Source organism: Centropristis striata, chromosome 5 (genome assembly GCF_030273125.1).
Source record: "Centropristis striata isolate RG_2023a ecotype Rhode Island chromosome 5, C.striata_1.0, whole genome shotgun sequence".
Taxonomy (NCBI): domain Eukaryota; kingdom Metazoa; phylum Chordata; class Actinopteri; order Perciformes; family Serranidae; genus Centropristis; species Centropristis striata.
Window position 1 is genome coordinate 40,526,235 of NC_081521.1, and position 15,878 is coordinate 40,542,112.

General features: G+C 38.3%; 1 protein-coding gene across 3 annotated transcripts in view; it reads right to left on the bottom strand.

The window, feature by feature from the left end:
* The window catches only part of LOC131972114 (IQ motif and SEC7 domain-containing protein 1-like), a 139,900-nt gene that overhangs the window by 31,968 nt on the left and 92,054 nt on the right, over positions 1-15,878 (bottom strand). The window contains exon 1 of one of the 3 annotated variants that reach the window (XM_059333880.1): positions 7,462-7,541. The exons of the other annotated variants lie outside the window; for them this stretch is intronic. Coding sequence (XP_059189863.1) covers positions 7,462-7,526 — 65 coding nt within the window. The 5' untranslated portion in view covers positions 7,527-7,541. Of the gene's footprint in view, positions 1-7,461; positions 7,542-15,878 lie in introns of those variants that run through there. 3 annotated transcript variants of the gene reach the window in all.

Here is a 15,878-nt window from a genome sequence, read left to right on the forward strand (position 1 = left end):
AAGGAAGCCAGTTGTCTGCTCAAAAACAAGTTGGTGAGTTGTTGTTACTTATATCTTTAAGTTGGGGTTCACAACAAGGGACAATAGTTCTGATAACTCTTATTTCTTTGTTGGGAAATGCAGGAAAGCGGTGAAATTTGGTCATTAGCGAAAGCTAGCGGCTAACTGATGCTAGTGGCTAACTGACGCTAGCGGCTAACTTACTAACTAACTAGCTTGTTACAGCTACAAGAGTAGCCATTAGCGTATCAATGCTAACTCAAAATTGTGGTCGCAACATTAGCTGACATTTCATAGCAGCGTTACAGGATTAAAAGTTATTACAATGTAAAATTATAAGTTAGTGCAACTTACAGTTAAGGTTGACAAAAATCTGAATTCAGAGTTGAGCAAACTCAAAAGCAAAACTTAAAATATTTAGTTTTATTGTTCAACTTAAAATTTTATCGAAGTTTGTTGCCTTGAAATTTTGAGTTCACCCAACTTTTCTTTTTTTGCAGTGTGGGCATGTCATAAAACATTGTATCTCACTTTAAAAAGGTATAAAACCAGTATGCAGAATTGACTGAAACTGGAGTCATAGAAAAGTAATAATCATTTATGACCCACATGAGTGTGTGGCAGAGATTTTGCATTCTGCCTGTATTTTCACATTTCTTATTATTTTGCTGTGTTTGGGGCATTTCTGGGTGCCACCCTTTGGACACAGCACTATAAAAACAGCAGACCCAGCATAGGAAAAAATGCAAATATAGTAATTACAAACAGATCTGTACGAAACAAAGATTTGTCTTCAGTCAGGAGAATAAGATTTGTAAGCTGGGTCATCTATGCAGCACCACAATCTGTAATCCAGAATGGTATTTTAAGATTTGGATACTGCACTACTTCATATTGCAATTTTGATAAAAATGTCAGTTTAATTGTTCATTTAATTGTTTTCTGCCGCACTATTGTTGGCAGTAATTGCCTTTCTATTGGTTTGCCTAATTGCGTAATTATTTGCGAACCAAAATAAGTTTCAATTGATGTAGTATGACAACATAATGGGATGATAGAGTCAACACTATACAAGTGCAAACACAATAAACTATAGTCTGCTTTTCATAGCTCCAACAGCGCTAATTTGGGGTTTACTCTCTTTCTCCGTCACTTCCAAAAACATCCAGGTTCAAAGTCAAAACTACAGCTGTACTACTGGCTTCGCCTCTCCCTAGTGGGAGCCAGAGCCGGCATCTTTGCTTTTATTTTGTTCTTTTTGCTTCATTTTCTTCCAGAGAAAAGAGAGCGGGAATAAGTGCTGCAGTTCTTTTATACTCTGAGGTCACTAAATACTCCACAGAGTGAGGTCAGTTGTTCTTGATGGCGAGGAAAAGGCGGGGAAAGGGAAGAAAGCAGCATTTTGAGAACTGATGTTTTAAGCTGTAATGGATGTTGAAGGAAAAAAGAGGGAGTGAACTCCAGCAGAGCAGGAAGTTGCATGACGTTATTCCAGAGAAGGCCAGAAATGACTCCACATGGTCCAGACAGAACTCTAAAAGTCATGTTATTGTTTATATTATCATCCAGAATGTTTGAGCAGTGCTGAGAGGTGAAGAATGAAGCAATGATGTTTCTCCCACACTGTAAAAAATATTCTGTTTAATTTACGGTAAAATACCGGCAGCTGTGGTTGCCAGAACTTTACCGTAGAAAATACAGTGAGTGGGTTTTCTGCTGTAAATTTAAATGTAAATATCAGCAAAATCTGTCATTGAGACTGAAAAATCACTTGCCATTTTATCCCTATTGTGTCTCTTTTTTGTAATTTTGTGTCTCATTTGATAATTTTATGTATTGTTTTGGCCATTTTGTGTCTTTTTTTGATAATTTCATGTCTCTTTTGGTCGTTTTCTGTCTTTTTTTGGGTAATGTTGTGTCTTTTTAGATAGTTTTGTGTCTCTTTTGGTCGTTTTGTGTCTTTTTTGATGGTTTTGTGTCTCTTTTGGTCGTTTTGTGTCTCTTTTTTTGGTCGTTTTGTGACTTATTTGGTCATTTTAGGTCCTTTAGTCTGCTATTATTTTTAGGGTAGTTATGTCCTTGTGACGTTATGCTATTTCTCCATTCATTTTAAATGAAAAATCTCATATTTTTTTTACAGCAAAACTGTGTTTTCTAAAGTTTATGACAGAAAAAAGTAAAAGTTTTGTGCTATTCTTTGATTTACGGTAATTAAAAGTGTCTACTACGGTGATATTATATTTTTAATTTCACGCCCTATTTCTGATATAATTTGACAGTGTTTTACTGTAATTTCTACAAACATTTTTTACAGTGCAGGACCCCTTCCTAATAGTGACTGTACCTCCTTGAAATATGATACCACAACACTAGCAACAACTGCTAAACAGTGTCTGTCGCTCTGTCTGGCTCTTTATCCACCAGGAGCCCCGTTGGTTCTGATGCAGGCTGGGATAAGCATGTCAGCTCAGCTGGCAGTGATTTTCAGCCATGGGATCCAGGGATTTGGGGGGTGAATTGAGGGGTGGGGGAGGTCGACCATCTCTCTTTCTCCCCTCCTTTCCTCTCAACACATCCTGAACAAACAGGCCCAGACCCCTGCCCAGGCCTCAACCCGTTCCATCAGTCGGACCTGAGGGAGAAACATTCCTCCATCCCGGAAAAGAGGAGTCACATCTACAGGAGTTCTGGGAATAGAAGAAGGCTAATGAAGTGCAGGCTGAAGCTCCGGAGGAAGAGAAGCTGTGGTGTGGAACTAGCAGAACTCCCAAACCAAGTCACAGAGGAGACAGAGAAGTCTACAAACTGCTCAGTGCTCGCATGTTTTTCCAATCAACTTCTAATTTGTCTTTTGAGATGCTCTATTGGTCCGAGGAAGGGTAATTGAATTTTGAAGTTAAAAGACACAATGAGCATTATGCCAAATATTTACAGAAAAAGTAATCTCACTACTCCTCTCCCACCTGTTTAAACCTTTCTTTGTGTCATTATTATTATTTTTTTTAAATGATTTTAAAACATTATTAAAAACCTATTTATTCTCCTTGGCGTTCAGTCCCAGCTAGGCAAGAATCCTTGGCTTTCTTTTTACTTTTTTACCCTTTTATTTGTCTTTTTATCTCTAACACTGTTTTGGATTGAGTTTTTATTACTATTTTATTCTATTTTATTTTATTGTTCTTACTGTTTTTAGTGTTTTATTGTTTTCATTGTTTTTATTGTTTTTATTTATACCTATTTGTGTATGATTTATTCTATTTTAATAACTGTACGCGACCCGGCCCCGGATAAGCGGAAGAAAATGGATGGATGGATGGATTAAAAAACCTATTTATTCTCCTTGGCGTTCAGTCCCAGCTAGGCAAGAATCCTTGGCTTTCTTTTTACTTTTTTACCCTTTTATTTGTCTTTTTATCTCTAACACTGTTTTGGATTGAGTTTTTATTACTATTTTATTCTATTTTATTTGATTGTTTTTACTGTTTTTAGTGTTTTATTGTTTTCATTGTTTTTATTTATACCTATTTGTGTATGATTTATTCTATTTTAATAACTGTACAGCAGTACTGCTCTATTGGTCCGAGGAAGGGTAATTGAATTTTGAAGTTAAAAGACACAATGAGCATTATGCCAAATATTTACAGAAAAATTGCCACAAAAGTAATCCCACTACTCCTCTCCCACCTGTTTAAACCTTTCTTTGTGTCATTATTATTATTTTTTTTAAATGATTTTAAAACATTATTAAAAACCTATTTATTCTCCTTGGCATTCAGTCCCAGCTAGGCTTTCTTTTTTTACTTTTTTACCCTTTTATTTGTCTTTTTATCTCTAACACTGTTTTGGATTGAGTTTTTATTACTATTTTATTCTATTTTAGTTTACTGTTTTTACTGTTTTATTGTTTTTATTGTTTTTATTTATACCTATTTGTGTATGATTTATTCTATTTTAATAACTGTACAGCACTTTGGTCAACTGAGGTTGTTTTTAAATGTCTATAAATAAACTTTGACTTGACTTGACTTGATTTCTACTTTATAGTGTTTTACTCTTCTGTATTTTATATCTGTTGCTAATTACTGTACAGTACTTGTGAAGTTCTTCTATTGAAGGGTGCTTTACAAATACAAATAAACTTAGTTGCTCCTCACTTTTGGCAAAAAACTCAATTTGAACTCAGAAACATTGATATGAATATGAAATCTAGAGGCCTTTTCAAGTTAAAGGATGCCCAATTCTGGTAATTGCAGCAATATTTGACCACATATACTGATAATAGTGTTTGCTTAAATGCACAATATGGGGTCTAGGGGTCTCTCAAACGAAACAATAACAAACAACACAGTTTGGTGATGTCATAAAGTAGCGTGGGATCCTGGAAGTTGTTGTCATTTCCATCAGCTTCTCCTGGTTCGGTTTGCTTCAGTGTTCATTATTCAGGAGATTTTTTTTTACCAGGAGCTGAATTATTTGCAAAGGTTTCCTCCTCTCCAAAACAAATGGATGGTGATAAAACTGGTAAAAACACTGAATAAAGCTGCTTCACATTAAAAATCTGTGTTTCTCTAAAAGAGTTTGGCGAACAAAGAAGGATTGTTTCTCTGATAACTTAAGATCCAGACGTCCGAGTACTTAAATCCTTCATCTGGTTAGAATATAAAGTTAAACGACTGTAAAAATGTGGCTTAAAACTGGATAGAATGCCATTTTATGACAGCTTCTGGCTGACAACCACGACGCTGACAGGCAACCAAATGGAAAGGACCATTATCTAATAAGTTTGAAAATTGTTGGAAATATTTAGTCATCTTTGAACATTTTATTTCAGATCAAATTATTGCAGATAAAACCTCATGTAAGTTAGAAGGTAATGATGCTGGATAAACACATTATACCATCTTGTATTGGCAATATTCTACTGAGAAGCTGCTAAGAAGTCTGATCTGCCTGCCAAGGATTATTTTTGTTCGGCAGATGGTGATGGAAATCTGATTCCTTCACAAGGGGGTTTATAATTAAATATGTGAAATAACACTAACACATTTACATGCATTCTCAGATTTACTGACATGAAGTGACAATAATCTTTTACTGCATGCGTGTATATAAACGGTTTTGATCAAATTAAATGTATCACACTTCTCCTGCTACATGCACTGACAACATGTGCTCCCAGCACAACAAAAGCAGATGTTTTCTCTCTCTCTCTCCTTTCACAGCAACTGAGAGAGCTCATAAATACAGATGCACGCACCAGCCCTCACAACACAGATGTGAGGAAATTGATTTTGCAGGTAAAAGGTCAGGAGACCACACAGCAACATGGTAATGATGTCCAGCATTAAAAAGTAAACCTGCCAGTAAAACACTTAGATATATCAGTCATTTTTTAGCACCAATAACCATACTAATGCATGGTTTTGTACCGGCAATAACTAGACATGAAGCAGCAGGTTGGGGATTTGCTGTTTGACACAGCTGCAGGCTGGAGCCAGCAGACTGACAGGATCACTCCAGAGAGTTTGCAGCAGACGGTATATAGACGACTGGAGCCTCGTAAGTCGTGCCTGATAACTACTGTAAGTCTGTATACTTCAGTTTGAGATCTTTAAAGGGACAGTTCACCACAGGATCAGAAACTGATCGATACACTGTAAAAAATGTTTGTAGAAATAACAGTAAAACTCTGTCAAATACATCAGAAATAGGGCGTAAAATTAAAAATTGTACATCACCGTATTAGACACTTTTAATTACCGTAAATCAAAGAATAGCACAAAACTTTTACTTTTTTCTGTCATAAACTGGAAGAAACATGCAGTTTTGCTGTAAAAATATAACATTTTCATGCAAAATGTATGGAGAAATACCATGATGTGTGAATGAATGACACAATTACCCTAAAAATAATGGGAATATTCAGTCTAAATTACAGTTTTTGCTGATATTTACATTTAAATTAAGAATAGAAAATCCACTCACTGTAATTTTTACGGTGAAGTTCTGGCAACCAGAGCTGATGGTATTTTACCAGAAATTAAACAGTATTTTTTTACAGTGTAGAGTTCTGCTGTTGAGCTTTTCATATGTACATTTCCACGGCCAACAGTCTCGGATGTACCTGAATGTATCCAGTTGACAGCTGAATGGCTTCAATCTACATGTCAAAATTGTAACCTTTGCCCCAATTACTTTAAACAGCAAAGTAATTTGCCAGAAATGCCCAAAAATGCCAGAATTTTTCCTCTAACAGCAATCCCCCTCCCTTCTCTGCTCGACTGCTTTCAAAATGGCAACAAACTCTCATTTTACAACCATCCACCACCAGAATCTTGATATTAAATCACCTTGTTTGACTGACATGATTGACAGCTGCGTTGGAGACTACTCGGCTCTGATCGCTTGTTTTCATTCAGGCGCAGTGGAGGCAATGGAGCATGATTTTTCTCACAGATCATCTGTCAGGATATATTGACAGTTTCAACAAATATGACAGGTAAATTACCTACTGTAGCTTTAAGGCCCTTGAGTTTTCCTTGAGAATGACAAATAAGTGACTAGACTGTTTTTCTGCTACATAAAGTCTGCTGATTATTGATTGATTTCTCAAGAGGGCTTGAAATAAACACGTTGTTATCACAACACAGATGCAGCTTATTAAAAAAGAGGCTACTCCGCTGCAAGTGTGATGAAAGCTTCGGTGTTTTGTTGATGCCATCAACGTACTTGTTAGTTAAAGCAATCAGAAAATCAATACTATTCCCCCGTTACCAGCCAGGCCTCATTCTGTCTGAATCAAAGTGTCCCTCCTCCTCCTCCTCCTGTCAGGACTCATAACACAACAGCAACAACAACAGAGCCACTGTCATTATCTTTCACTGATGAATAATTAAACTATCTTTCACACTATACGCTCAGCACCTGCCCTTGAAGAAGCAGCTATGAGAAACGCACACAGCCACGGCCGGCTAGCGGGAGGCCACGACACACCACAGGAATGCCCTTCAGTCGAGCAGAGGAGGGGCGGGGGGGCAATCTAACTCACAGATGGATTCTGTACAGTAAGACTAAACACATTCGATGACTCAGAGATGGGGGACATGATGTGTTTTCCACAGTGAAGGAGTCCAAATTGAAACAGCAGACCCCACTTTAAAATTCATGATCTTCGTGACTTAGCTTGAAGCCTCACATTACTCCTGTCACCTTCTAGCGTGGATTATGTGAAAGCACAAAAGAAGCAGGTTAATTCGGCATGTGATCCCAGCTCTCTCTTTTTTTGCAAACACACAATACACTGTCTCGCCGCTGTTTATCAAACAAAGCCGTATGAGCTCTAACAGCCCGCTGTAACCTCATCCAATGACAAAACACACATATGCACGCGCACACCAACCCACGCACACACACACACACAGTAAAACAAACACACATTTTACACTCTCCTTTTACTCTTACCAGCCATTCAGCTCCAGTTCCAGCAGCGACTGCGTCTTCTCTGAGTTACACTGCAAACACCACATGCTGGCCAGCACTCACAAAACGATGTAATCCAAACATTAACAGTCCCCTTCACCAGTCCCCATTACTGCCTAAAATGTTCCTCCAACAGACACATTTAAAAACTGCCATCTGCTATATCTTGTAGCTGCCTACTTCTTGCAGACGTTTCCATGTCTTTGCCTTGTGAAATCAGCTCCCTATGGATGGTAGGCGTACATGGTCAGTGCTAAGTGGCAGTCTGTAATCTCTGACAGACAAATGGAGCTCTTTCTTTTTCTCTTTCTTACTCTCTGTCCTCCGTCAGCGGGCTGGTAGGAGTATAAGGGGGGCGGAGGCTGGGAGACAGGGGAGTGTGGGGTTTTTTGCCAGGCCCTGAGCAGTATGGAAGGGGGCGGGGTGCAGGGAAAGGGGTGTGTGAGCACGGTGGTGGCTCTGTAGCTGGGTAGAAAGAGACAAGACAGAATGAAATACCTTCTGCACTACGCTAATCATGCAAGGAAGGGACACACAATGACCCCGGAGCAGAAGAAGTGGAATAGAAAAAATCACGCTTTTCAGGCATGTTATCACAGAGCGTGCACACATATGAAAAGGAGCGCTCTAGACGGCGAGGGGTGAAAATGAGAGATAAAGCAAGGCGCTAAAAGCACAGAGAGCAAGGAGGGGGAGTGAGTGACAGCTTGTTCCAGTTAGGTGCATATAGGTAGAGGTGCAGTGAGATAGAGGGACAGGTAAGAGGACAAAGCATGACAGACGCTGGCATAAAGACACAAGATAGTGCACGAGGAAATGGGCTGGGTGTGTCTGAATGTCACAGGTACCTTTTGTTAGCCTTTTTTTGCATGAAAGAAAAAAGACTTAGTGGGCAGAGATGGCCAATAGAAGAGAGCACCTCTATAAATAGAGCCTTTCAGGGTGGAGAAGTGACTGTTATAATGTGCACTAAGAAAAGAACCAGAGAGGATTCTGTGTCTTTCTGCTGCAGAAAAACAGAGACGAGCACAAGTTGTCCGCCTCTAGCTAGTGATGCAATACAAGCGCAGGGATACGGTCAAAATCTTCCATTTCGTTATAGGTCATTTCATATCTGGATGATGATATATATATCATGATATCGCCTATTTTTTTAGACTTCATACTCAATATTAACACCTCTAGGGTTCACTCCAGCTTCGCTTCCATGTGCAAAGATTAGAACTTTCATGTTAAAACATTATAGAAGAAAATAAATATATAAAACAGACGTGTTTATATTGGTTTGACCATTTATATTGTCATATTGCCCAGCCCAGGTTGCAATAGTAAGAGATTTCCACAATCCAATAACTATCTCAGAAAATATGACAGTATCAAGGGAAAACAGTATTACAATTTTTATTATTATTTACAGTTACAATAACCCTTGAAGGCATGAGAACAACTGGTTAAACAAATGCTTTATTATAATTGTAAACATTTTTGAATGGAAGCATGTGTAAAAAGTCTTCCTTTTGAAATAAAAAAAATGTAAATGACAAAAGTTGCACATTTCCTATTCGAACCAAAGAAACTAGAAGTCTGCCCCTCCACCTCTAGCCTTTTTATCTTAATATCTCAAATTGTTTAATTGAGCGGATAATGTAAAACTGAGAAAATTCCACCAATTTTGCACCAAGGTTATTATAGTTAACGAAACTAACTAACTAAGTTAACTAAAACTAACTAAAATTATAGTGAAAATGTCCTTAGTATTCGTTTTTGTCAACTTTTTTTATACATAATTCAGTGTTTCTATTTCAGCATGCAGGAACACATGGTGAATATGTTTACTGAGACTGGGATGTTTACACTCCAACCAAAATACAAAACACCCAGAACTGTAAGAGTTAATAACCTTATTGGGGCTGAGATGATAAACCAAAGGAAATAAAGGCACATACCCATTACAAAAAAACTAAAACTAACACTAAAACTAATAAAAACTAAACTAAAACTAGCAAACTCACTCTAAAAACTAACTAAAACTAACTGAATTTGAAAACAAAAATTCACAACGAAATTAAAACTAAAACTAATGAAAAATCCAAAACTATTATAACCTTGTTTTGCACCATTGTTGCAGCACTTCCGTCCAGTTTAGCCCTCACAGCAGGCCTCAAACTGACGGAGCCTCGTCACTGGACTTCACAGTGTTGTTGAGACAGGCCAGTGACTAATCACCCCTCTGAGAGAAGGGGGTTGGGGTAAACTGCCTCCAAGTCAAAGGTATTTTCTACCTAATGACAACAGGCACAGGAAACAGAGGAGAATGGCTCCCACATGGAGCCAGTTTACAGGGACACCAATCATCTACACACACACACACACACAGCAGTCTCTGGAGGGACATGTTGATGTCCTCTAATTACAGGTCTGCACCCCTAAAATGATCACCTTCTCTGGACTGTTTTCATCTGAGACTTCAAACGAAAGATGCAGAATGAGAGACAAAGCCAAGCTACAAATCAAAAACCCTTCAGCCTATCTGAACATGTGTCGTGGATCCCAGCGTGGATTTATGCTCAGATTTACTTGCAATGTGTGACTCAGGCAGAATGATTATGTGCAGAAAGGCGGACAGACAGTAACGGCCCGACGGATCTATTTCAGTTTGAGACCTTGGCCCTGTATTCTGGTGACTACAGCTGCTTTGGCCTTGAGGAGCTGCAGATATCCGACTCTCACAGATCTCACCTATCACACAAGCCTTACCGAAATCAATTTAGTCCTGAGTGCCAGTAAACGAAACAAACAAAAAAAAAGAGAACAGAACCCATTAAAGACAGACCTTTAACCCATTGAAGCCTGGAAAGCGTTTACGTCGTTTTGTAGTATTTGTATAAGCTCTCAAATACTTTTTGAATTTCATTTCTACCTGCTACAGAGGCTGAAAAATCTATTATTTAGTAGAAGAGTTGACACTTTTTCCCCAGAATTTTTCCAGAATTTCCAGAAATTAGAGGCTTATTTTAAAATTGCCCAGCGATTTTTCAGGCCTCAATGGGTTAATAAAACTGGCATCCTCATTATTCTGTCGCTTTATCACTCAAGAGGCGCAGACGCAGGCGGGCGTTTAGATTTTGAAAATGTGTGCATGATATAAGATATTAGCCCCGGATGGTGCGGGCTTTGTTTTGCTGGCGGACCACAGGGAGCGGCTAACTAGACTTTATTTGTTTGGTAATGAGATATGAAGTAATATCATGGTCTCATTTTGAAGGCGAGCATGTGATGCTTATAAGCCTCCAGCCTGTGATTGTTTCAACATGAGGCTCAAGGGCAGCGTCGGTTTAATCATCGAGGAGAGTTCTGCTGAAATTATCTAATTAGATGAATTCCAGGTAAAGCTGAGCTGTAAAAGTTTGCGCTAACTTCAGGACACTTAGTCAGCCTGAGTAATCCTCCTGTCTGCCTGCCTCTGGGTCTCTCTAGTGTTACGATCCAGTCTAGTCGTCCCGTCTAGTGAAGGCCCGCTTCGTCTCCTGAGTCCTGGCTGCGCGGCGAGGCTCTGCTCCAGCATGATGTCATTGAGAATTCCAAGCAGAGGCCCACTCTCTGCTCATAAAACGCCATTTCTTCAACTCAGTACATATGGTCTCTCTGCATTTCAGCTCCTACTCTATCAGTATATATAACTGCCCTCCCTTCTTTTTCCTCTTCCGTCTTGTTGTAGTGTAAGAAAAGTTAGATACATTACACTTGGGACAAGGCCAAAGAGGCATCGGCAGGTCAGCTCCACACAAACCACTTTATCAGGTGTGTTCCCACAGATTTAGTACCTGAAGATTATCAGAAGGACAGAAAAACTTGGATTTTCCCATGAAAAAAGACAGAGTCGAGGAAAGGAAACGACAAGGGAAACTGATAGCTTCCTGGAAACTTGGTCACAAGACTTGTGCTCTGTCTACATGACATCATGCACCGTTTCTCATTATCTGCTTTTGAACGGCCGAGACCCGCGCGAAGAAACGGAAAATAAAATGAAAACTCAGCCCGGGCCTGGTCTGGAAACAATTAGAATGGGCTGATGTCATAGTTTGATACAACGGCATACTAAATGAGATGTAGTGGCCCGGGAGAGCTCTGTGAACACAGAGGACTTTGTATAGGAGGAAAAAAGAGAGACAAAAAAGAAACACATTTTCCCAATGAATTCTCAGGAACAAAGAATTTTTGTGCATAAGAAGGATCTGGCAGCAGATGTATAAATAGAGCTGAAATGTGAGTAATTAAAGGATATGCTGCCTGCGCTCATCACATCCTGGCAGCTAAGCTGGAGCAGATGTGTTGCCTGTGGGATCCTGTGAGCATGATCAAAGATCATCAGTGGCAAGCCATGTCTGAGAAGCTTTTCTCCTGTTCACACATCACGTAGTAATGCCAATCTGGATCAAAACAACGTGTTTGTCCAAACACATAACAGGCTGAGCTGAAGGAGATGGTTTCTGAGATTATTTTGTCGCAGCAAAACATCGATCTGAAGTGACTGAATGTCCTTTTCCTATCCCTGAAGGACTGAAAGCTTGTTAACTTGATCCTTAAAGGAATAGTTTGACCTTTGGGGAAAGCAGCTTATATGCTTTCTTGTCAAAGATTAGATGAGAAGATAAATATATATATATATAAATATATACACTACCGGTCAAAAGTTTTAGAACACCCCAATTTTTCCATTTTTTATTGAAATTCAAGCAGTTCAAGTCAAATGAACAGCTTGAAAGGGTCCAAAGGTAAGTGGTGAACTGCCAGAGGTAAATAAAAAAAGGTAAGCTTAACCAAAACTGAAAAATAATGTACATTTCAGAATTATACAAGTAGGCCTTTTTCAGGGAACAAGAAATGGGTTAACAACTTAACTCTATGGAGTCTTGGGCTATTTTGTCCATTTTTGAATTCTTTTCATGTCTTTGTAAGTCATTTTGTGTCTTTTTTTGGTCATGTTGTGTCTTTTGGTGTCTTTTTTTGTCATTTTGTGTCTTTTTTTGGTCATTTTGTGTCTTTTGGTGTTTTTTTTGTCATTTTGTGTCTTTTTTGGTCATTTTGTGTCTTTTTTAGTCCTTTAGTCCAACATAAAATGTGATTTTTAATCTTTTTTTTACTTTCAAAACACTATCATGCTCAATAAAGAATTTTAAATGTTGCAAATGTGCATTCATTTCAGAGTACACTGACCAAGAAAGCAGCAGAGAGAGATTTCAGCGAGACCTGACCAAGAAAGCTGCATAAAAAGTGACAAGTTACAACATTTAACCACAGTTAACATTAACAATTAAATACAATTAAATACAAATACAGCCATCACAACAACACTGAAGGAGCCTCAGTATAGAGACTTATATGGAGCAGACTGACCAAGATATTATTTCTTTTTCCTTTAGAATTGATTTAGATTCACCGATTGTGATCAACTCAGACAAAATATCACTCTCATGTCTGTATAAATATGAGGCCAGGAGGTGATTAGCACACTGTCCAAAAAAGTTTTTACTAAAAATACAGAAATAAAAGTTAAAGTGCAGTGTAAGAAATGAATAATTATGTGTTTTAATAAAAGGCAGCAGCAAACAGAAAAGTCTAAAGAAAATATCTAAAAGAACTGAGAGTTGCAGCAGACCTGCATGAGTATAAAACAGTGAAATGATACCCAGCCCGACCAAAATGGCACCTGGGAAGAAAGAGGGATCCAGGTCTGCTGCTCAGTCTCTTCTGGGTGGAGCTTTTGCTTGTTCTCTCTGTGTTTGCGTGGGTTTCCTCTGGTTTCCTCTTACATTCCTCAGACATATGCAAGTCAGGTGGGGTGGAGATTCTAAATTACCCAAAAATATGAATGTGGGCATCTTGCAACTTGTCCTTGGCATTTCTCCACCTCCACATGCTTAAAGTGGCAGAGAAAATGCATGGATATAAAATAACACCCTTACGATGGAAAGCAAGCAAACTGTTACTTTACAGCTCGACCGCATGTTTGTGTTTCTGTAAAAATATACATTTCATGGAACCATAGCAGCAAATACAACGCTGTACTTCTCCTGATTGCATGCATATGCTATCTCCCTAAAAGGCAGGTAGAGGTTGTGCATTGTGTACTGTTTCCATTATTAGAAGCAGGCCCTGTTTGTCCATTTACAATATTTTCCTTCCAGTTCGCTCCATTACCAGATACCATATTTCTCTAAAGCTTTTCGCCGTAGCCCCACCCCAGCACAGAAACACACTAGAGCACTATTCTCCCCTGCTAAAAATAGACCCATGTGAGGTGACACACTCTGGTAAACACTGTGAGGGAGACGAACAATGCTGCAAAGAACAAGAGGAAGAATTCACATTAACATGAGAGAATGGCCTCTGATTGCCCGCATGATTTCCTCTCATTATCTGGTCCTTTGTGGCAGATCGATGTGCAGCGCTTTTCAATGACATTGTCAAATTTTGAGGACAGATGAAAAACAGTGTAAGACTTCGACATGTGTCTCCAGCGGTTAGTGCGTAGAGCAGTCCTGACTGTAAATGTGACAAAAGCCACAGTGGGTATAAATACCCAAGGTGGTCATGATGGCTACAGGAGCGTGGTACCGCAGCCAAGACCCACAAACCAAGCCTGACAGAGCCCTGACATGCTGAGACCGTTCCACAGTGGGCTCTCAGAGTGACAGTGCCACCCACTGGTTAGAAACCATACTGCACGCTCTCTCCAGTACACAGGGCCTGGGGGCAGTCATGTGGCAGTGATGTCATTCAGGACTACTGAGGTCAAACGTGTTCGTCATGGTTGCGAGTCAGGAGGGCGGCTGGGTTATTCAAAGGCACCAGGATGTAAAAAGACCAGCTTTTTCTGGATGGGATATGTTGGCGGGGACGTGTTGGGGGTTGGTGCAATAATCTATTTGAGGCAGTGGGAGACTCACACCTGTCTCAAGTCACACAGAGAAAGTCCTGTGGTTAACATGTTGGTATGTGTTGGTAAATGTGGCACAGCAAAGACCATCATCAGCATGTCTAACTGAAAAATAATGTATATTTTACATTACATTACATTACATGTCATTTAGCAGACGCTTTTGTCCAAAGCGACTTACAATAAGTGACATTACATTTCAGAATTATACAAGTAGGCCTTTTTCAGGGAACAAGAAATGGGTTAACAACTTAACTCTATGGAGTCTTGGGCTATTTTGTCCATTTTTGAATTCTTTTCATGTCTTTGTAAGTCATTTTGTGTCTTTTTTTGGTCATTTTGTGTCTTTTTTTAGTCATTTTGTATCTTTCGGTGTCTTTTTTGTCATTTTGTGTCTTTTTTTTTCATTTTGTGTCTTTTTTTAGTCCTTTAGTCCAACATAAAATGTGATTTTTGAATCTTTTTTTTACTTTCAAAACACTATCATGCTCAATGAAGAATTTTAAATGTTGCAAATGTGCATTAATTTCAGAGTACACTGAGACATTAAACTGCATAATTTTCAATTAAATTCTGGAAAAGTTGGTGTGTTCTAAAACTTTTGACCAGTAGCGTATATATATATACACACATATATATTCTTAATATTCAAAATATATTTAAAAAGAATGCAAATTACTATTTGGTGTGCAGAAAAAGACATTAGTATCTGCACCCTTGCAAAAAAAGGTTTTATATATATATATATATATATATGTATGTGTGTGTGTGTGTGTGTGTGTGTGTTTAATATATAATATAAAATAACTAATTACTGAAGGCTATGCTATTGTCAGACTATTTATATATATATATATATATATATATATATATATATACATATAACTTTTTTTACTGGGTTTTGCAGATGAGTACAATTGTATTAAAACATACACAAAGAGTAAAGTAGTCTTTTTTTCTAATAGAAAAAACAAACAAACAACAGAAAACAAAAGTGATCATTGAAGTATTGCTGCACAACTCACAGAACTAGAACAGCCAAAAAAACACAACAAAAAAAACAACAAAAAACAAAAACAAAAAAACAAACACAGGCACATCAGTCAGGTAACTGTGATGTATTTCTATGATTTTTTAATTAAGAATTTAAATTGTGACGCCTGATGAAGTAAGTATACATATTTTAAAATTCAAAATGACTCCTCTGTTTATTTTCAATCATTTTAAAGTCCCACAACCTTCCAAAAGTATCTGCCTCTCTCCGTAATAGCACCACGTTGGCCAATCAAACAGACTCCCAATACGCACAACATCAGCCAAACACTTTAAAATCATGTCCCTCTGACGCCCTGATTCCAGAACTGATTTCCAGGAGCCATCCATCAGCATAATCCTGGAGAATAATAATAAAAAAAAAAACATCTATCCCTTGATAGAAACCAGACATGCTCCTAAAATA